General features: G+C 34.2%; 1 protein-coding gene across 8 annotated transcripts; it reads right to left on the reverse strand.

Moving 5' to 3' along the window:
- Positions 1–7,106: 7,106 nt before the first annotated feature.
- Positions 7,107–23,054, reverse strand: LOC148602699 (uncharacterized). 8 transcript variants are annotated; one of them, XM_088553013.1, is made up of 7 exons: positions 22,746–23,054; positions 17,549–19,294; positions 16,795–16,955; positions 16,234–16,339; positions 12,763–13,153; positions 10,155–10,396; positions 7,107–7,436 (listed from the first exon to the last, which is right to left on the reverse strand). In XM_088553013.1, exons 5-7 carry the CDS (start codon positions 12,870–12,872, stop codon positions 7,429–7,431), a joined length of 360 nt encoding a protein of 119 aa, XP_088409139.1. In that variant the 5' UTR covers positions 12,873–13,153; positions 16,234–16,339; positions 16,795–16,955; positions 17,549–19,294; positions 22,746–23,054; the 3' UTR covers positions 7,107–7,428. The 8 variants fall into 8 exon arrangements, 6 of the variants coding, with proteins under 6 accessions (XP_088409139.1, XP_088409141.1, XP_088409142.1 ...); XM_088553015.1 differs by lacking the exon at positions 22,746–23,054 and having other exon boundaries at positions 17,658–17,730; positions 19,113–21,423; XM_088553016.1 differs by lacking the exon at positions 22,746–23,054 and having other exon boundaries at positions 17,549–17,730; positions 19,113–21,423.
- Positions 23,055–23,156: the final 102 nt, after the last annotated feature.

Below are 23,156 nucleotides of genomic sequence, written 5' to 3' on the forward strand. Positions count from 1 at the left end.
TATGTAGTTGGTTAAAATTTTAGTAAATAAAGATACATCCATTGAAATAAACTTACATGAACATAACGACATACAGGTCAGCAAACCATTTGCAGTTTGACCTTGCAGTTTGAGAAGAGAATTACACGCCACCATTGCACATCGTTCTGCGTATTCAATCGCTAAAATTTTCAGCCAGTGTGTATAATCGTCTCCTCTTTTTTAGGAGGAGCGTGACAAGAATATATCACGGAATAGTGCAACCAGTCACAATTGATCATAACTTTTGTGGTATCAGGTTTTTCCTCAAGGGGAAACTAAGCAGGAGAGCTATTCTTTCCCTTAACTCTATAGGAAACAAAGGGGGGTTCATCGAACAGAACCTCAAATGCACAGACAGACGGCCAATTACACTCGATCGATTTCGTACGTTTTGGTCAATTGAAATGATCAGAATACATCCTGATATGGTAAATAGTTTGGCATCAACCATTTAAAAATGATTTGAAGGAAATTTTATCCTATGAGAAGAATGTTAGGAATAATGAAAACAAATTTCGTGATGCGCTAAAAAAGTAAAGCACCCTCACTAAAACAGAAAGCCAACAAGCAAAAAAAAGTAACACCCACGGAAATCAAATTGTGGAAGCGTATAAAGTGAATTTATTTCTTTCCTATTTGGTTTTATATCTCTATTGTTGATGTGTGTTGATATTTCCGAATACATGTACTCGTTTCGGAATTCTAAGGTCTGTTGCTAAACATAAAACATTGCTAAACATTTCGAGAAAACAAAACCTTGGAAAAGCTCCGTCTTTGAGAAAATTTGAGAGCAAAACCTCCCATTTGTATTATACAACGAAAAAAAAACTTGCGGTCGTATAATGTTATGGCGCAGTCGTCGTCCGCGTTGTCGTCGTCATGGTCTGGGTACAATTCGTTTCTGTGCGATAACTTTAGTTGTGGTTGACGAATTGTTCTGAAATGTTCATTTGATTTTATCAACAACTAAGAAGATTCCTAATTGATATGGACTTTGTTGCCCCTGCGGCTTTAGAAAAAGGGCCAAAAGGGATAAACTACGTGTTTTATTAAAACCCATGTAGATTGGTTTTTTCGATTTTAATTATTCTATTTTTAATGTATTCTTTATTTAATTCGGGTAAACAAATGTACAGCAGATTTTATTGTGACATTTAACGCGGTTTTACATATATAGATATAACCCATTGGTTAAGCTAAAGAAAAAATGAAATGATATAACCATAGAGGAGGATGCATACATTTTTAATTATATGAAGAAATCGACTCAACACCATTTGCCTTTTTGAACAATTCATTCGAATTTCGCATGGTGTACGCGTGAATAAGTAAAATATACAAATTTCAGATGTTGTGACACTTTGGTTAGACACAGACAAAATGCTGCGCTAAGATACGTGTTCAACCGAGTACCATTATTTTTAGGATATACTATCTGCAGCATATATACATGTAAAACTCGAAATTTCAGTTATTAGTTCACTCAAAGCTAACGAAAAAAAGCTTTTGATAAAGAGCGGGTTGCACGCAACGTGTAGAAAACGTCGGGAAAACGACAACGTGACATCACAACATACGTGCGTATTTATCTACTATTAGACAATAAAACTCATTATTTTTTAGAATAAACATGATATTCTGAATGTTTATACAGTCCTTTAAGCGTGAATATACTTTGGTAAAAATGCTATTCGTTGTTATATTTTACAAACGTAAAAAAGAAAGTAGCCAACAGCCAACGTCGAAAAAAATACGATTTGTGACGTAATTAATGCGGACAAAATTTGTTTGTTTGTTTGTTGGGGTTTAACGTCCGAGCAGCAATATTTCAGCTATATTCAGACGATGAACATGAAATGGATGATGAAATGAACATGAAATGAAAAAAAGAATGGGTCACAAGGATAATAGGGTCGACAAATTTTGATTGCCACTGGAAAAAGGGGGATGGGTAAGGTCGGGCAATTTAGCCTCCTGTGGCGGAGCGCAAAGGTTCCTACTCCTATCGAATACCACAGCAGGGTTCTTTAACGTGCGAGGAACGTGGCATCTTTCCCAACACGGTGCACCACTATGGTTTGCGGTCAGGTTTTCCATATTATAGCCTGACAACCCCAGCATGTAACTCGCCAGGGGTACCCCATTCCACCACCTGGGGCACACATCCCAGTTGCTCTGTGGGCAGAGCGCCTAGCCCCCGACTAGGTTTCTGAGCACTATTTAGTCGCCTTTGACGACAAGCTTAGCGCTGCTGCAGGCCTATTCTTTTAACACCCGGACCTGCACGGGGCAATGCGGACAAAAAGACTGAACATTTTATATATATTTTCATTGGGGTTATGTAATAAATTGTCAATGTAGTTAATAAAAGTCCCGATCAAAAAAAGCTGTTCGCATAACATTAAAAAAAATGTCAAACATTTTGTCTTCAAATCGATTTCTTTCCATTTTTACAATGTCCACATCAAAGGGGAGACATTTGTGATAATGTAATACGCTTTGATCTCATCATTACGTCATGAAAAATATCACGTCATCTGCAGCACAAACTGCTCTTTCCAAAAAAGTTTGTTTTATCAAAATACGCCAAGAAACAACTTAGATATATTGGTGAAATGGGAAGCAAACATTTCTTAATGTTACCCGCCCACATAGGGAATTGGACGTTCTTGTGATCGAATAGTGCTTTCCCTCCGAAATTAATGGCATCTTCCAAAGATTTATGACTATAATCCTAAAACAAAAACCATTTTCGAACATTTTAATATCTGTATTGCCTTTGATAACTCCACGCTCTAATAGCAATATTTCGGTTTTCAGCCCCGGTTCAATCGAATGTGACACCAACAACGTACGCAACGTCACGGTACATTTGTAACTCATATCAAATGTTTGAATTTGATGTAATAAACAGTTATGAAATTTCTAAGGCTTCAGTAGATTTTCAAGTGTTGTGGTCCCTATATTCAAAGTTCTGTCAAATCAGGCAAAAACAAGATAGCAGGAAAGTAGCACCGTTTTATACATTCTTGTTCCCAATCTATTGAATATGATTTTACATACTCGCATCAGGGAGAATTCATCCCCAAAACATGTGGTCTTGTATACAGATTAATTTTACGTGGACTGCACTACAAAGGGGTATCATAGAGTTTCAAGACAGTTAATGGAAGAATAGAGATGGTTGTTATTACAGGTTTTACTGTATTTGCAGGTTATCTCGGTTTTTCCCTTGTATTACCAGCCCTTGGTTATGTGTTCTTAGAATTAGTACTGTATATTCAGGTAAGTTATTTATAAAATGTGCTGAACAGGTTTGTTGGCAATTGTGAAGCACACCTTCAAAGAAGCTGGGCTCTAGGCTAGGCAGTAAAGGCAAAAAAAAAGGCACAGAGTGATAAATTCTTGGGTTGCAGTTGGAGTATGAGTATTGCCAGGGTAAAGGAATGCTTTATATCAGGGCAATAGTTTGGTTTAAACACACATTGTCCTGACCCAACCCTGTTCAATTTCGTAAATTTATGGCGTGGATATTGTGGGCTCTAGGCAGTGAAGGTGGATGCGCCAAAAAGGCGCAGTGATAAATTCTTGGGTTGCAGTTTGAGTACGAGTATTGCCAGGGCAAAGGAATGATCTTTATCAGGGCAATAGTTTGGTTTAAACGCACACTGTCCTGACCCAACCCTGTTCAATTTCGTAAATTTATGGCGTGGATATTGTGGGTTTCACGGTTTAACACTGTACATTATATTTTTGGTCTGCCATGGTCGAGGTATTTATTGAATGGAAGTGTTCATGTATTGAATGTACCCGTGTGGACTCCGAATGGGTTTTTATTCCTCTAACGGGTTATTTCCTGGAACTTAATCGGAATGGTACAAATTTGGTCTGTCCACTTTACAAAATAGTTCAGAACACCAGTCGTTTGTATGTGTACAATGAAAACTAAATAAACTTCGATCAACTGAGAATATAATGCAATATAAAGGATGTCGAAAAAATTGTGTTTTTGGGAGGGGTGGGTGGGGAAAATACAAATATTTTGTCGTAGATTATGTAAATACTGAAGAGATGTGCATCGCGTATTTTCTGGCTACAACCAGTACCATCCAGGCATCGAATTGAAAAAAAAAATTCCGAACAGCTTTCAATCACCCAAAAACCGAGATGACAATGCGTCATAGCATTCGAGTAGCTGTAGCAATGGACGATTTCAGCGCTGGGGGTTGATATTGATGAGGCTCTTGGGGGATCACCACGTCGAAAAGGTCGCAATAAATAGTGACAAAAATGTCAATTGTCGCTATGAAAAAACCACTAAGAAAAAACTAAAACATAATATTGTCAATAATTTCGCAATATTATATTATATCTATTAAACTTGTTAAAAGGACCGAGATCGGTTTTAAAATTTGTGAGAAAATATAATAATAAAATTTTAAACTCATCGAAGATTGTTATCTTTAAATGTCGTCTCGTGACACTTACTGTGGTGACTTCATTTTAAAGGTAGCTATAGAAGATATCCAAATACGTAAAGAATAGCAAGAATTCAATGTGCACTGAGTTTGCTGAGATAAAATAGATATCTTCAAAATCAAAAATATCAGTTTCATTGATAATTTATATCTTCGTCTTTTATTGACCTCTCTTTAAGCTTCTCTATATGATGAAGTCTCAATAAATGGTGACAAAAATTAACGTAGAACGATTAGAGCAACATAAATGGTTTTTTAAAACCTATCTGTCATAAATAGAAGAAGGAAATATTGCGATAGCATGATTCAAAGTGTGTTTGAAAATACTTAAAAATTAATTCAAAATAAAATGAAAATGAATTTTAGTCATTTATGCACATCTTTCGACGTTGGTCTCAATAAATTGCGACAAAAGATGCCAATAGAAAACTCAAATTGTATTGCATTGCATTCGTCCTGTGTATAATTTATGCTATATTACACGCCGTATTTATATTTATACCATGTTCAAGACTAATTGAAAATTAATTGGTGATAATAAAGAATTATGACCCAATCATATATTTCAACTCTAGAAAAAAAGACCCAGCGGCACGTCTGTATATATTGGTATATAGGTGATTTCACTTCATAGTTTTTGCATAATTGAGTACGATTATAGATTATTACGGTATATTTTGAGTAAATATTTAATTTACGGTACATTATCTCTGTGCTAAGAATAAGCTAAACAACCATGGTCGGCTTTTAATGTTCGTAACTATGTTTTATGTGGAAATGATGGTTTAATATAAAATATATGAACCATTTACTATGTACATGAACTGTTTTGAGAGAATACAAGGACTTAATGAGATTCAATCTGTCCCAAGGATAAAAAGAAAAAAAAACGGGCAGTGTTACTTTTTTTTGTAGAGCACACTCGCAGGGCGGTCTGTTAACATTTTAGTTTGTTCCGAGGTTGTAATCAAAACTACACAAACATGAGGTTCGGAGTTAGATCAAGTTTAATATGGTATGCGTAGTGTATTACAAACCAAATAAAATAACACCCGTTTCCTGTTACCCGACCGACTCGTGCCTTGAACCCCCCTCCCCAGAATGACTTGTTTTCAAGTTAACAAACAACAAAAAGTACCATCAAACGACCAGACACTTTACAGATGGAAGTCAATTTACGGTATCCACTGAGTCTAGATGGTTAATAAGATGTTTTTTTTAAGTTGCTTTTTTCTGAAATTTGAGATTCTGAGATGTAACAGGAAACGAAGGTATTATTTTATTTGGATTTAGTTTTTGAATTATCCTCTAGACCCTTGTAAGACTTAATAGATTTGCTATACCTTCCCCCAAAATTTCAAAAGGTTACTCATGATTTCAATTTTGTTCTATTATTTTGCAGCACACTTTCTTTACAGAACATACGAGTGTGTTTTTTTTTCTCTGTATATATTTCAACGATCCACTGTGTGACAAAGTAATCATTCAAGGGCGAAACCAGACATCTTTATTGTTTAACTTGCTTATTTTTGTACCAAATTAACATCTTCAATCAAAAAAGCTGTGGCTTCTAACCCCTGGATCCGCCACTGTCACTGCCAAACTGCCAATTAAAAACATATAATGTTCATTTACAAAATTCTGTGCTAGAAAATGTTGATGGATATCCTGGCAGGGACTTGAACCCCGATCTACTGCCTGAACAGTTGTATTAATCATTATACTACCAGGATAGCTACCAATCTTCATTTGTCATTCTATCAATTTTGTGACATTGCACACTTGACATCAGCTATTTACATTCACAATAAAAGTGTTGTGTGTAGCAAAATTACCTGAGTGAATACAAATTCCAAAAAAGAAGGGATCAAACCTCAAAATCAGTACAAACCTTACTTTGACGTCTTGGATGGAACCTTGTAAAGTCAAAATAAGATCCAATAATATTAAAGTTATCAAACAATGAACAGCTGCATCACAAGCACATGATATGCCGGTCGTCTTGTAAAAAAAAACTAAATATTTTTGGAACAACACGGGGTTGCACAGGAAGTCATGCCATAACTCATTCCTTATTCTTGGTCATCAATAAGAAGTTTATAAAAGAGACCGGAAAAAATTGCTAACATTGAACATGTTTTATACCGGTTCCTTTACACCATACCAAACTGAAGCAATAATTCTGATTAAGGGAGCTCGGTCTTTTGAAATATTATATGTGAATACATAAATAAAAAAATTCAAAATTTCATAAAACAGAAACTTTTAAACAAAAATTGTTACAACATATTTCAGTCATGTTTACGACGGACAAACAGATGTACACCGGACATTTGTATACCATAATACATTGTGTCAAAATGTCTTTTTCTGAAAAGAAAAGACACTGTACAAGTCATCATGAGAAAACAATATACCAAATATCTAAGCAATCCCTCCAGTAGAAGCTGAGAAATCTATTACCAAAAAAATGGTAACTGGCGAATGCACAGACAAGGTGATTACAATATAGTCTACTGGGGGTATAATTTTTCATTATATATATGTTAAGCTATATTTAATATAAAAAAAACAACCAATCAGAAGTCTTGTTACAAACAACTTAAATTATCAACATTAAATTTTATTGATTTAACGTAATAGTTAAGTGAGTCACAGATAAACTTTGTAAATAAATTGTAATATCTGATTTTTACAGTAAATAAAACAAACAAAATTGAAGTAAATAAAGCAAACACGAATTACTTATAATAATTAATAATTAGTTCACAGATTTTAATGACCAACACGTACAAGTCTTTATAAGGATTCCTTCCGCAAAAAAGTTTTTAATTTGTTCCCAAACCTGTGTTCTGTTTCGTCATGAGTTCTTCATATTTCTGCTTACTTGGACAATGCTGACGATTTGATTTGTAAACTAAGCACAATTTCATTCAGCTGGGGAAAAAAATTATTATTATCAGTATAAAACTTGTATATCTTTTACTTTCTGCCATCTAGCTGAATACAATGAAGTAATTCTCTTTATAAACAACCATTACACGGGGAACTCTAGGAAAGATGTGCCAGACGTACATCCCCATAATGTTTAGGGTGGGGGTAGTTTTTTGTAGGGCCTTTTCTTGCTTTGCTTCTGACTGATTTAAATTTACAGGTAAAATTGTTCCCCAAATTTTGTTGGAAGTTGATGTTTGAGTCCAAGCAAAGAATAATCAAGGGAATCGGGAGATTCTAGCGGAAATCAAAAGAATGTAATTCAAAAATCAGAACTAGACTGGGAAAACAGACTCGACAAAATGAAATAACCAGAATAACATGTATAAAGAAACAAAAGTTAATGAGCAACTCCGACTCTTAACAAAAAATGGAAGAAAGGACCAGGTGCACCAGTAGGGCAAATGTCCTCTGCTTTCCTAGAAACACCCACTGAGTACTTTTGGTTGTGAACAATGGTGGTATACCTGAAGCTGAATGTTTAATTTTTATAAATTAACTGTAATGCACAATTAAGTCTTTGTTTGTTTGTTGGGGTTTAACGTCCGAGCAGCAATATTTCAGCTATATTCAGACAATGAACATGATGTTCATTTTATCATCAATTTCATGTTCATTGTCCGAATATAGCTGAAATTGATGATAAAATGAACATGAAATGATGATGAAATGAAAAAGGGATGGGACACAAGGACAATGGGGTCGACAAATTTTGATTGCCATTGGAAATAGGGAGAGGTGGGTAAGGTCGGGCAATTTAGCCTCCTGTGGCGGAGCCCTATGGTTCCTACTCGGAGAGAATACCACAGTAGGGTTCTTTAACCTGCGAGGAACGTGGCATCTTTCCCAACACGGTGCACCACTATGGTTTGCGGTCAGGTTTTCCGTATTATACCCTGACAACCCCAGCATGTAACACACCAGGGGTACCCCATTCCACCACCTGGGGCACACATCCCATTGCTCTGTGGGCAGAGTGCCCTAGCCCCTGGCTAGGGTTCTGAGCACTATTTAGTCACCTTTTACAAGCTTAGCGCTGCTGCAGGCCTATTCTTTTAACACCCAGACCTGCACGGGGCCACAATTAAGTCACTTTCATTTGTTGAAATATTTTATTTTAATTTTTAAAACCATGAAATAAACTAGAAATCATTGAGATGGAATCAATCTCGGTGACCCTGGCAATTCAGCTATATATACCAACTAGATTTAGGTTATCTACCCACATGCCAAATATTAAAAGCCCAGATTGAAAGACAAAAAAATCAGTCTTGACAAGAGTATGTCAATGAAAAAATCGAAATTTGAACTTTAGGTTATAGGTCATAAGCCACTCCATGTTACGTGACACATCATTTTTAAGCAATCAACCAACATGCCAAATATCAAAAGCTACAGTAAAAGACAAAAGAGTTACAGCCTGGACACCAGTTTGTCACAGAAAAACAGGAATTTGACTTCGAGGTCAAAGTTCAAGGTCATAGTACAAAATCCATGGTAAGCAACACATCATCTTTAAGTCATCTACCCATATGCCAAATATCAAAAGCCTACATTGCAAGACAAAAAGTTACAGCCTGGACACACGTCTGTACGGACAGATGGACAGACAGTGATCACAATATGCTGACTGCCTCTCCAGAAAAAAAAAATGATTTAGCAATTTAAACAAAATCGTAAGTTTTTTTTCCCCATTTGTCATTACTTGAAGAAAAGATCGAATTAAAAAAGTCCTTATGTGGTACTTAATCAAGACATACAATTGGATCAAGGCTATCATTTCCTACTTTTTGCACAAAACTAACAAAAGTTTCCTTTAAATATTGTGTTGAAAGACTGAAACACCGCTTGGCTTAAATTCATAATCACATAGCTGATAAACTGAATGAACATTAAATTGCATATGAAGTCATGCTAGGTATATCCATCTATAGGGAGTTGAGAATTTTTGCGAAGAAAATTTTCTTTACCACTCCACCCAAAAAAAAAAAAAAGTTGAAGTCCCATAACTCCCGTAAAATTTGTTCAATCAAAATGGCTACACAATATGATCAACTACAAAGGATGACAAACAATCCTACGAATTTGAACAAATCTCTCAAGCGGTTTCGGTGGAGTTACGTCCACAAATGTGACCTGACGAATGGGCAAATGCACACCCATATTTCTATATCCCCTACTGCATAGTGGCAGGGAGAAAATAGCTAAGATAACAGGTAGTAGAGATTGAGGATCATAAAAAATTGCTTACAAAATATGTCTCATCTTTGTAATCAAACACCAAATTGGAAGAGAATCTATACATTGGAAGCCCCGATAATTGTGACTAAATTCAGATGTACATACCCAATGACAGACAAGGTGATTCCAATACTGTAAGCATATTAATTTTTGCTATTTTCACAGTTGACATAAAAGGGTGAAAAATAGTACCACACAATTATAGTGCTAATTTTTTTTTTTTTTGAACCATTAAAAATTACACATGTGAATATGTTCACCTGACAGAATCTGTGAAAATTAACAACCACAAGTTATAATTTACTGGATACAATCCACTCATGGTGGGGGCATAATAAAATGAATTTGATTTAATCATCACTTCAATCTGCTGATTAAGTTTGATCTCAAAAGCACTGTATGTAAAGAAAGATTGAATACCTAAATCATTGTCATCCATCTTTAGTTCAAGTTGGCAAAGTATTAAGTTGGGATGACCTTGACACCATCCTCTGGACACACAACCCTGTCGAGTATTATTGAAGCCATGTTCCTCCAATATGAGATGGTCTGGGTTGATACACCTTGTATTATGGCAAAGATGGGATACATCAGCTTTTGGTAGATTTGGCATGTGATGTTTCACCATATAAGCAAGTCTGTGTACAAGCATCTTTTTCCATCTAATAGGAAAAGGAAAAAGACAATTTATTACCCCATATTTGTGATCAGGAGGTTTTGTACTTCCTGTCCATATTCTGCATTTTAAGTTCTTGCCCATAAGAGATCTACTCATTAATTTGGTCATATATTTATGATAAAATCCTTCCATTTTACAATTTTCTATTGCAACTTTATAAGATTAACTTAACTGTGCATGCATAAAATAGCATCTGTTCTGATTGGCTGTGAAATATTGAAAAGTACCAATGCACCTTTAAGATGTAGGTCAAATTATAAAAGTGCACAAAGAGAAGTAACTCCAGCTCATTTTGCACTGAGTCAGGTATGAAGCTCCACATCTGTGAAATTTATCACATCTCTTTGTCTCAACAGAAAAAATATGACCAGACTTCATAATGCTGGAAGTGGAGTTACTTATATGAGGCAAGAAAATGTTGGCATAAATAGTGTGGGAAACCACCTCTCGCCAGCTCGCCAAATACAAGTAGATGTGTAATTTGGCAAGTTCTCATTAGCTTATACTCGTCAATTTGGCGACCATCATTTGATTGGTTGATTGATTGTTGGGGTTTAACGTCCGAGCAGCAATATTTCAGCTATGTTCAGACGATGAACATGTAATGGATAATAAAATGAACATGAAATAAAAAATGGGACGGGATACAAGGATAATAGGGTCGACAAATTTTGATTGCCACTAGAAAAAAGGAGGGATGAATAAGGTCGGGCAATTTAGCCTCCTGTGGTGGAGCCCTATGGTTCCTACTCCGAGAGAATACCACAGTAGGGTTCTTTAACCTGCGAGGAACGTGGCATCTTTCCCAACACGGTGCACCACTATGGTTTGCGGTCAGGTTTTCCGTATTATAGCCTGACAACCCCAGCATGTAACACGCCAGGGGTACCCCATTCCACCACCTGGGGCACACAACCCAGTTGCTCTGTGGGCAGAGCGCCTAGCCCCCGGCTAGGTTTCTGAGCACTATTTAGTCACCTTTTACGACAAGCTTAGTGCTGCTGCAGGCCTATTCTTTTGACACCCAGACCTGCACAGGGCCATTTGATTGTCGAGTTCCAAGGAAAGTTAACCAGCCAACAGGTTATTTAATAAAACATCCCTTAACATCATGCATTAAATATATGTTCCCTACATTTTAAGAAGTTTAGCTGAATATGTCCAGTGAATTTTGGCACGATATCACAATTTTATTGACTTGTAAAGCATTGTTTATGATCTGCCATTTTAGTTTCCGGTAAACGGGATGTGCCACAACCTACGCGACAGTCCTGATCTCGTATAACTATTCAAACTAAGTTATCTTGGTAATTGAAAATATGTTACCATGCAAATTACTTGTTTATTGTCAAAATAAAAATGAACAAGAAGCAAATGATAAACATTTTTTTGTTTCATGATGAATCTGTTGAAATATAATTTTGTTTTTGAAATAGGAATTCAGAAATGGGAACTTATTTTGTTACTGTAAAGTACATGAAAATCTTCAATGGGAGGGAATATTCAAAAATGGATAAGTTTTTGATAAATTTAAAAACAAATGAAAAGATAAACAAAGAAAAAGAAAAGCAGAAGATAGTCAAATCCAAGAGAAAACAGATGATAGTACAGAAAAAAACCTCAAAGTTTGGCTAGCTGAATCCCTATTTGGCTAGCAAAATCAATATTCCACTAGCCAAAAAATGGTTTACCACACTGCATAAACACAAGGCAAAAAAAAGGTTAATTGTAAGAAAAAAGGTTGTTTTAAACTAAAAAAAAAGTCTTATTTTACAGAGACAAGTGGTTTTAAAGAAAAAAAATCAAAATGTCAAATGAAAAAAACACATGAAAAACATGATGTGATAGAGAAAAAAAAAGAAGTTTTATTGTTTTGTTCAACAGAGCTTCCTATCTTTGACATTTTAGTTTGAGATGAAATGATGAGAATTTCTATGCTCTATTTGGAGACACTCCAAGTCATGTTGCCTTGGTTCCGATCTTTGACATTTTAGTTTGAAATGAAATGATGAGAATTTCTATGCTCTATTTAGAGACACTCCACAAGCAGAGTTACTCTTAAGGGACAGATCATTAGTGACATCCTTTATAACTAGATACTAAGAAACTTGAATAGATCAAAATCATTCTGTCAAAGTGACATTTGCAGTAAGGAAGTTTAATTCATAAAGTAAAGTTCTATTCTTAAAATAAAATAATTTTATCAAAAATGGAAATCATATTTAGTCAAAATTTTAGTGAGGCCATTGCCTGACTTGCCTCAATGGATGCATTACCACAGGTCCACAGATACAAAATCCACAACCATTAACACACACATTCAGCGGTCAATCTGTGAACGTTACTCACACTACACGGATTGTCCAACTGATGAACATATCTTCCCATGACTGTATGACACTACATGGATTGTAGTCTAACTGATGAATGCATCTTCCCATGACTGTATGACACTTCATGGATTGTAGTCTAACTGATGAATATATCTTCCCATGACTGTATGACACTACATGGATTGTAGACTAACTGATGAATGCATCTTCCCATGACTGTATGACACTTCATGGAATGTAGTCTAACTGATGAACATATCTTCCCATGACTGTATGACACTACATGGATTGTAGTCTAACTGATGAATGCATCTTCCCATGACTATATGACTCTTCATGGAATGTAGTCTACTTGATGATTGTATCTGTCCAGGACTGTATAACCTTCTTTTTAGCATCTGAAAGTACTATAATCAAAACAAAACAGTTATATTATATATGTGGGATTTAAAATGTAAATATACTGCAACTGAACAAAAATGTGACATTTAAAAAAGTAGGGATTTAAACTAAAAATTATGGCATTTAAAAATTTTCATATAATAAAGAAAAAAAGAGCAGCCTAAATAAAAGGAGGAACATTAAACAAGTAAGGTCTATATAGGGCTTATTTTAATTTAAAAAAAAGCTTAATACAACTATTCTGTGGTAATTAGAATTGTCTGCCCTTTGACCACTATCATTGCTTAATGTTAACTTTGCATGATAGAGTTACAAATAATGACACAGAAAGGTTGGCAATTATGAATTTTAATAAAATTTCAATTTAGTTAAATATTTATTTCAATATTTCACCTCAACAAAATACAGTGTCCTCTTTATATCTTTTGAGACACTCCTTGGTCTCACAAACCACTGAAGATGTTACCATAACTTTACACCTTCAAACTGACATTTTTAAAGGTTTCACTGTGAATTCTCTAGACTAATGTTGCATAAATGGGGAACACCAATATAAAGCTTCAAAAAAAGGGAATATTCATACTGGTGCATAATGGTAAGATTGCTGTCAAAATTTTTCTCCAAATTACCTGTACTTTTAAGACAAAATACTCAGAAAACCACATTTACATTCTTTCTTTTTTGCAATAAAAAGTGTTCGTGTTATTCCAGCTCATAATCAATCTTTCATTGTCAAAGTCAATCAAGATTAACCAACAAATATATATTCTGTCATGCTAACTTAACATTAAGCAGTTAGTGGTCTAAGGGCAGACAACTCTAAATACCACAGAATAGTGTCATTAAGTAATTTTTTTTAACAAAAAAATTTACATTCAAAATAGAAAAAAAACATGGTATTTTATTTTTGCCTTTGTCTCCTTTAACCATTATTAAACTTGAATAAAATTAATTGACTTAAAATATAATAAAAACCTTAGTGAGTGCACTCACATACCCCACACGTCCCCATGCTGGATACTCAAGTAAATTTGTTCATAAGAGAAATACATGTAGAAGGACCCTGATAAAAAAAGGTATAAGAGTGTTTTTTAGGCTTTAGACCTTAATCTTCTAACTAAATTCTGTTACTCAGAATGGGAATGGTAGTTTCAAACTCCAGACTGAGATTTCTTTGAGTTTTAGTTAATCCAAAGTAAATATCATCGTAGCAGAACAAAACGTACACTTGACCTGTAACTTATCATGGTGAACTATATATACCAAAAATCATGTCATAATCTGCAAAGCTGTTATTTTTGTGAATTTAGCCAAGTTCAAGGCCCATAATTTTGGTAAAAATCATCGGAGCGGAACCAACTTCAAATTTGTCCTGTAACTTGTAATGTTGAATTTCCATACTAAAAATCATGTCAATATCTGTAAGCATTTGAAAAAATGTCCGGAAAACTGTTATTTCTGTGAATTATGCAAAGTTCAAGGCCCGTAACTTCGGTAAAAATCATCAGAGCAAAACGAAAACTAAACTTGCCCTTTAACTTTTCATGGTGAAACCAGGATCTTTCATATATTGTTCAGATAAACAGATATATAGCTGCCAAACCATAGGGTCATGCGGCATTTTTGGAAATTCACATGAACTGTGTGTAAAGAATGTATTTCCGCACTGAATTTCCATACAGGACACTTTAGATCTTTTAGATCTTTGGTGAAAAAAAATAGAGAAAAAAATTAGATAAAAATTACTAGAAAATGAAAGTACCAGAAGAGAAAATTCAAACCAAATAATATCATTGCATGGTAAAAGTTCAGGTATTCATTTCCTGACAGATTGTGTTCCTTAAAATGGGCTGTGCTTAGTGACCTCATGAATATTAAGTGAATTTATGTCGATAAGGGAACAAATTGTTCCATCAAATTTCAATATTTTTGGTATTTTTCATTAAATTATTCAATCTAATGTGTAAGGACCAAATATTATGCTTTTCTATTCACTGATATCAAAGTTATTAGTAATTTAGTATCCTGCCCCTACTAGGGGGCAAATATATTTTGTATTGTTTAGCGTAAAGTAACTGTATAATTGTAAATATGAAATGTTGATTTTTTAATAAATATGATTTGTTTAATGATTTGTTCCGAACAAGTAATTCGAGTGGAACAGGGAGAAAAGTTGTAATGACTTGTGAGTTCTTGAATTCCTATATATGGAAGTTATTGGTTATGGCCCATGAATATAATATATATAAAAAAACACATTTAACTTGGAAAAGAAAATTCATGAATTCATAAAAAGTGACAAAATGGTAGATTTTCTTATAATTGGATTTATAATTTGAGTTGGTTTGGTTTTTAGATTAAAGATTTGAAAAAAAAACAAGGCATTCTCATACAGGACTTCATATTCACAGGAAAAAAGCATTTTGACACATTTAGCAAAATTTTCAACTCATAGAAATTTCCAGTGATTTCTTGAAGGAAACTTTGAAATTTACTTGTGAAAATGGTTTTTTTCTTGTCTTAGAAACAAACAATACAGAGTTCCACAACATAAAACTGAAAAAAATGAGGCTCAGGACTTCAAATTCAGTGCAACAATTCCATTGATAATTAAAAAGGTGGTCTTAAGAAAAATTGTTTCATCAAAAAGAAAACATGTCTTATGATTCCATACACTGAACTAGTATTTTACATACATGCATAGGTATTATACATACATGTATAGCTACCTGAAAATGCATCATGATAAAACCATCTCCTTATCAAAATATACCTCCCTCATTTTATCTTTGTGAAGATGAGAAAAACCAGATTCCATCTCTACTGTCAACAATGAAAACTGTATCAAACTATTAAAATTGTCCTTCAAATGAACCACATAACCTAAAAAGGCACAAGAATATCTGGAACGATAATCAAACATTGTTTCTAGAATTTTACATTGTAATTTCATGACAAAATTTTAAAAATGGGACGCTGCACAGTTCACTTGGAAAAATACAAATTTAGGAATTAAGAACTTACATGTACATATAGAAATTCTGAAGTATTATGAAATACCAGTGACTAATTTTGAGAGACTAACCAGGATGAAAATGATGTGCCTAAATCTCCAACAAGCAAACATTCAACAGAAATTCCAGTCTCCATGACATCTGTGTAGTTGTTGCGTCCAAAACCAGCAGGTAAGACTGAAGTGGAAAAGTGCTCAGAATAAAAATAAAACCAGGTTAGACAAATCTTTACATTAATTAAACTCAATAACTTATTATTGGATTAAACAGCTATTTTCAGTAGTTCATTCAAATATGAACGGATCTCGGAGATCCCAAACTCAATGAACAGCCAAAGGCCGTTCATGTAATGTGGGGGGTGGAGAGATCCGTTCAAATGTGCATGAACGACCAAAAATAGCTGTTTAATCCTTAAAATTCTATCCCGACATTTGGGAATTAATTTTTTTTAACATGTTGAATCGGTCAATGTATTTATAAAATCTAGTTCTGGGATAATTTAACTTTGGGGTGAATTTACTGGTAGTTAGATTTTAAGCATTTATAAAAGTTTCTTTCCCAGAACTGAAAATTACTCTCTGTAAACAAACTTGACCGGTAAAATCATTGTGGATGTAATAAACTATTCTTACCGCTATATTATGCCGTTTAGTTTGTTGCCATACTCTTTTGAACTACATGGCCACCATACTGGTTTCACGTTGACTGACATTCATGCATGTATGAACGATCTGGCTAAGTTCATGCAAGTATGGACTTTCTGGCAAAGATGTACTTGACCAACCAAAAACGGCTATAAGCATGAAGAATCTTTTAAGAATTATTCAGAAATACGTTAAGACATAGAAGTCATATCTATACATGTAAATAAGACAGTAATGCAGTTCTTCGTATTTCTTGGATAGAAAACATGGAAAAATGGTCCCCATTTTTTTTAATCCTTAAACACACGAGAAACCTAAATAAATCTATTATCTTATGCATAGTAAAGAAATACAGTTATGAAATTACTCAAAAAAAATAAATATCATGAAGAGTGATATGAGTATATACTGTAAAAGATGCATGTAAAAAAAAATTACTGAAAACAAGGAAGGTAATCATGTAGACAATTTTTTTCATGAGAAATAAATCCTCTCTAAAATTGAATTTTGAAGGACAGTTACAGTAAAAACTATTTTTTTTTATCTACAGCTCTAAAAGAAACATAAATGGAATATTACAATAGGAAGAAATAGTGACATGTGGAATGAAGTGTTCAGGGACCACAAACTAATGTCACTCAAGTGCTACACTTACTTAGACTGGGATTTATCAAAAGAACAGAAATGGGGTTCAGCTTGGAGAAGAATGGCAAAGTGTACTAAGCAAATAATAATCAAAAACCTTTAGCTTGTACGATGTGGTAGAAAGCAACAAGCATGCTTGTCATGCAGCCACAATCAATGTAGGCATGTAAGTGGGTCTTCAACACACACCAATAGGTACAAGTTACCTTCAAGTCTGCATGGCATCAAATATTCCCCCTCCATCTGTATCAGGCATGCAGTTCACTTCAAATAAAGTGGCTAAAATAATAGAAAAGAAAAATAAAGAAGACACGAAAATGCAGAAAGAAAAGGTAAAAAGAGTGAAAAGACTACATGACCAGGATCCTAAGACAATAAATGTCAAGGCTGATGGAGTTTATAATAACAGAACCTATTCTGAAATTAGAAACACCATTCCAATAAGCAACTCAGTCTAACTTCTCTGTAGCTGAAAATGAAACATTCAAACATAATGTTGTAGCCACAAATCCTAAATCAAAGCTGTGCTCATCTAAGATAAAGAAAGAATACAGTAAAAACTAAAAAAGGTGAACATGCTGGATTGTGTAGTGCTAATATTAACATGCAAGACAGTATTGGAAATAAGCGAGCTTGGGCAAGAGAGTGTTTCAAAGAACTGATGCGAGATGGTTTAAAGGTTAATGAAGTAACCACGGACCTAGACGGTGGTGCATATAAAGCCGCAGGAAAGCATGGTCAAGGGAGGCCTTACTTCAACTGAACTGGTACATTATCTAGACAAAAGACACATGTCGGCCAACCATAGGAAGTATGTGACAAATCTGCCAAGTGTGTGTGATATAATGCTAGCTTGGTTGAAAACCCAGAAAAAACGCATTCATGGGCTGTTTACTTCTGACACACCAGCAAGATGCCAAGCAGAATACACATAAGAACATGTAAGTCAAGTCCAAAAGTAGACAAAAAATTCGAGTCGAAAAAAAGAGACTTTCAATCAAAAAAATACTGTTAATGAACAATCATCCATTTGCCACTTTGTGTTAAAAGTACAAATTATTGCACATACATAACAAATATGAAAAAAAACTGTGTATATATTATTGTGTACTAGTACATAATGGATATAATGAAATGCTGAAATTGACCTAACCTCTCAAGAGAGGCCACCTCTCTTATGTGGCCTGTTTTGGATTGCAGTATGGGTGGCCACTTGAGAGAGGGTCTACTGTATACATGTATATTTGACAATGCTTGATGGTTTTATTTATATATACTTAAGTATTTCACAGATTTAATTTTTTTGTGAATGGAACTGATATTGAACAAATTTGTGTCTGCTGTTACCCGTTATAAGTCATGTCCCTCTGTAAATGTCTTTACAGGGCTTTCATTTGAAGGCAGTAGGCGTCAATTTTCTCCTTCTTCTTTTGCCAATTTTCATATTAAGACACCTACTTTAGCAAAATTTGTATTAGGCTGACAGGGCTGTACCCGGCTACAGGGATCAACACTAACAGTAGTCCTGTGCCACCCTAATTTTGGAGAAGACTTCTTAAAAAATTTCCTTGGTAGTCCTATGAACTATCTAAATTTTGCCTTCTTTTTCATAAGATCTAAGAACAGAACCATCATTACCGTCTGTGGTCTACCGGTTTTACCTCTGAAGTAGTCCTGTTTACCACCAAACAAATGAAGTAAGTGTCCCTCAGCTATTTGTGGCTGTACATATTGCTACTTTAAAAAGTAGTGAAGGCCTTGTCTAGGTTAAGTATCCTATTGTCTGGATGTTTCTACTGGCATTATGAAGAAAGCATTCTATAATTTTCCTTGTGTTCTGTACCTATATAAACACGAGAAGTATTTAAAATGTGTATCATTGTATAGCAATATATTTTCCACCCAAATAAAAAGTCAGGTAAAATTAGTGTGCAATAGGTGCATCAAAATCATGTCAACTACAAAAAAATATTTACTTTTTTTTGCAATTGCTTTGTACGTAACATTTTGGTTATTTTAAATTATGTTCTTCGTTGTGTGTGTGTGTGTTTGTTTTCCCTGTCTGGTCTTTGTCACTGGATTCAATTGTGATTTCCACTTGAATCTTTGTTCCCTTGATCAGTCTTTCAAAATTAGGGTTATTGTATCACCCATGGAAAATATCTTGTATTTTGCATTTTAGAAAAATTATGGAAATTGTCTCCCTTTGTTTCTGATTTTATTGACTGCATATTGCTAAGTTAGTTTATGTAAATATTTAAACATATAGATGTTATTTAGTACTTTTTACTTTCCCACAGTTTGAAAATATTTAGCATTTTTTGGCTCACACAGCACTTAACCCGGTCAGAATTACATGAAAATGGAAACATCATCTTTTGTAGAATCCAACTTTGGGAAATATGCTATACTGTTGAAATTACAGAAAATGTATAAAACGGATAGAAAATTATAACGGACATTTTGAATAAAAAATGATCCTTTACATGGGTAGACAGCAATTAACACCTTTAACAAATTCGTGGATCAAATAATCAAAGAAATGAGATTGTAAGACAAATTGTGGGGTTTGAAAACTGGATTTTCTCAATAATTTTGACAATTCAGATAGTGTTAGATCTTTTGTTCTCACGGTAGAACTATAGAAAGGTTCTCATTCCAGTAGAAATGACTTAGTAGGTCATGATTAGAGAGTCAGTTGTCATTTACTAATCAGATTATCAAGTGACTAATAAATTTTGCCAAAAAAGATACAAAATTAATGATTCCTTATGAATATGAGTGCCGGACATTTCGGCCAACAGACATATCACAGCAAGACAATTAGTATAATGCTTTAGGACATATATCATTACAAATTATACCATATTTGAAGGTTATAAGTATAATATATCAAATCAGAGCTGAAAAAATATTAAAGTTGTTTTTAATTAATGTTTCTTCGGGAGTGTTAAAAATAGAAGATTTTACCTTCATCATATTAGTGAGAGTTCAAAAAAATGTTGAATATATAGGCTATAGGCAATGTATATGCCTACACCATATTACGTGGACAAAGTAAAGTCAACTTAAGTAATCAGGGGATATTGAATTGTAGATTAGCGTTGCCCTGTCAATGCCATGCTTTCAAGTTAAGGGCTGAAAAGTAAAAGGGTGAGGAACATCATATATGAGAGATTTCAGGAAAATACAAAAAATGGTCTGACAAATTTCGATTAATTCTATATGATATTCACTTCCATATATAAAAACAGTCAATGAGAAATATCATCACTGAATCTACATGTAGTTCTGTGGGCCTGTTATATAAAAATGTCCTGGCAATGATGATTACTTACTTAAGGCCAAGAAAAAAAATCCAGTGTTTCTACTAACATGCTCTTAAACTGACAACACTAGGGTTGACAGGTAGGCAAAACTTAATTTTGTTTTTCAAAGTTTTGACTGGTTTGTGTTTTAGACAGATTTAGATATAGCATAGTGCTTGTAAAACATATCTATTAACCTTTTGAATGCACAAAGGGGGAGATCTCCCTCTTTTCAGCATTTGTAAGGAGATTTTGTGTGACAACCTTTTTGGCAAAAATAGGTTAATTTTGCTTGAAATCAAAGTACAAAGATAAGACAAAGATAAAATCTGAAAATCTGGTGAATAAACCATTATTCATATCTGATAATCTTGTTAATCTACTAGGGTTTCAAAATTTGAGTAATTAGTACAACAAAAGTATGAACCAATTGTTTCTCAATAATTAATATATTCATAAACATTGTATTTTTATATCAATGTAATAACCCATGTAGAAAATAATTTGTGCAATATTTCTGCTAAGAGGAATATTGTGTTTTTGTTTTGTTTTTTTTTTTAGTGGCGGGGAGATGGGAGAATTTGTGAAAAGGGAGGGGGGGGGGGTTGACCCAAATAGAGATAGTTTCCCACCTAAAGTAGCCACAAAAAATTAGCAAAAACACAGGTAATAACTTTTTAGACCATTTTGCGACTTAAAATCGTGCGTTTAAACGAACACAAAACGATGCACGAACACTTAAATGGGAAACGTGACATTTCAAGGAGTGTATTTGTCTACAAGGCAGTCAGTCCCATTCATATATTTTAAGCATCAAACACATAATCACTCATATATTCTACTACTGTGCACCTAACCTATTTTAAAATTAAGAACAAAGGTCTCTAGCAGGTTGCAGACAGGCACATAATTGCTAACTAGTAAATTAGACATTAAAAGTTGTAAAAATTAAGACCCATTGATATAGTTCAGCTCAGAAATGACATCCCATTGACAAGGGAAAGTGATCCAATCAAATATTTCAACTCTAGAATAAACAGACCCATTCCAGCAGCAGAAGTTCTTTTCACAAAAAATCGTAAGTTATGATGTCATAATAGAGTTAAGTGTTGTGATGTCACAACTTACAACTAATTTTACTCTTACAATATTTTGTGAAAAGGGCTGCAAGTCTGTATATATATACTGGTATGTAGGAAGTGACCCTCATCCCCTCCGAGTCACTGGTCACACTACAAAACTCATATCACTATCATGTTTTCCAGATAATCAAAATAGCATACCTGAGATTTAATTAAAAAAGTAGCTCCTCAGCCTTTTTAGGAGATTACAAGAATCATCAAAAATAAAAATCATTTTACACTTTATCAGGGACTATATCCCCTGGCATAATTTTAAATATCTTTAAGATTGAAAAAATGCAGTTTTCAGCATGGCCACTCTTTAAAGATACACAAAAATAAATCTAGCACAGTGTAGAAATAGTTATGAACTGCCTCAACATGCATATGGCAGATATAAATATTTTCCAATGGGTATTTCACCTGTGTTGTCTCATGAAATTATATTTTTAGCACATTTTTAACTGTGCTTTTGTGATCAAGGAGGAGTTAATGACAAATCAATGTCATTATTTCAATTTTCAGTTATATTTAGTATTGGTCTCGGAGGAGTTCACAAGAAATGAAGGAATTTTCCGCACAGAAATTGCGTACCAGAATGTTGACACCTGTCGAAAATGTCAATAGCTTGGGGTAAATTTAGGTTTTACAGACCACCAATTCAACCAATGAGCATTTGGAACGTACGCAAAAATAGTCCTATGCAGAAATTACCCCTGTTCTTCATAGTGCTGTGAAAAAAGTTATCATCTTATTTAAAAAATTTAAACAGTTTCTGAAAGGAAAAACATTTCTGTACATTTTAGAGGTGCATTTTGCTTCTTGTGATGTGAAGCCTAATCTCCATAATGATTTTTAAATATACCCCTGTCTTGTGAAAACACTGGGATTTCCCATGCTATTCATAGACCCTTCACTTCCGGTGACCAGTACTGCACTGCAAGTCTGCTAACCCCACATGCCATTCTGAGGATTGTGAGCTGACATGTAGAATCATGGCTCATGCTGATATATAGTCCTCTGCAGGTTAAAGTTAAGGTAAAGTCCAGAGAAGCCATTGCATATTGTGAAATTAGCATAGAAGCCTATGGAAAGTGGAATTAGTGGTTTTTAGCCTAAATAATTGTCACTTTTGTCGGTGTAATACATCAACTTCTTATTTCATACTAACGCCTAAAATTCCGGAAGTTCAATTAATTAAATAACTTCCGGTTTTTAAATCGTAGACGACCGAGCCTCGTTTTGGCTCGTGTACCTCGAATGTAGTACATGAAAT

This window comes from Perna viridis, chromosome 11 (genome assembly GCF_037379345.1).
Source record: "Perna viridis isolate PV_CMFRI_1.1 ecotype Kerala chromosome 11, ASM3737934v1, whole genome shotgun sequence".
NCBI lineage: Eukaryota > Metazoa > Mollusca > Bivalvia > Mytilida > Mytilidae > Perna > Perna viridis.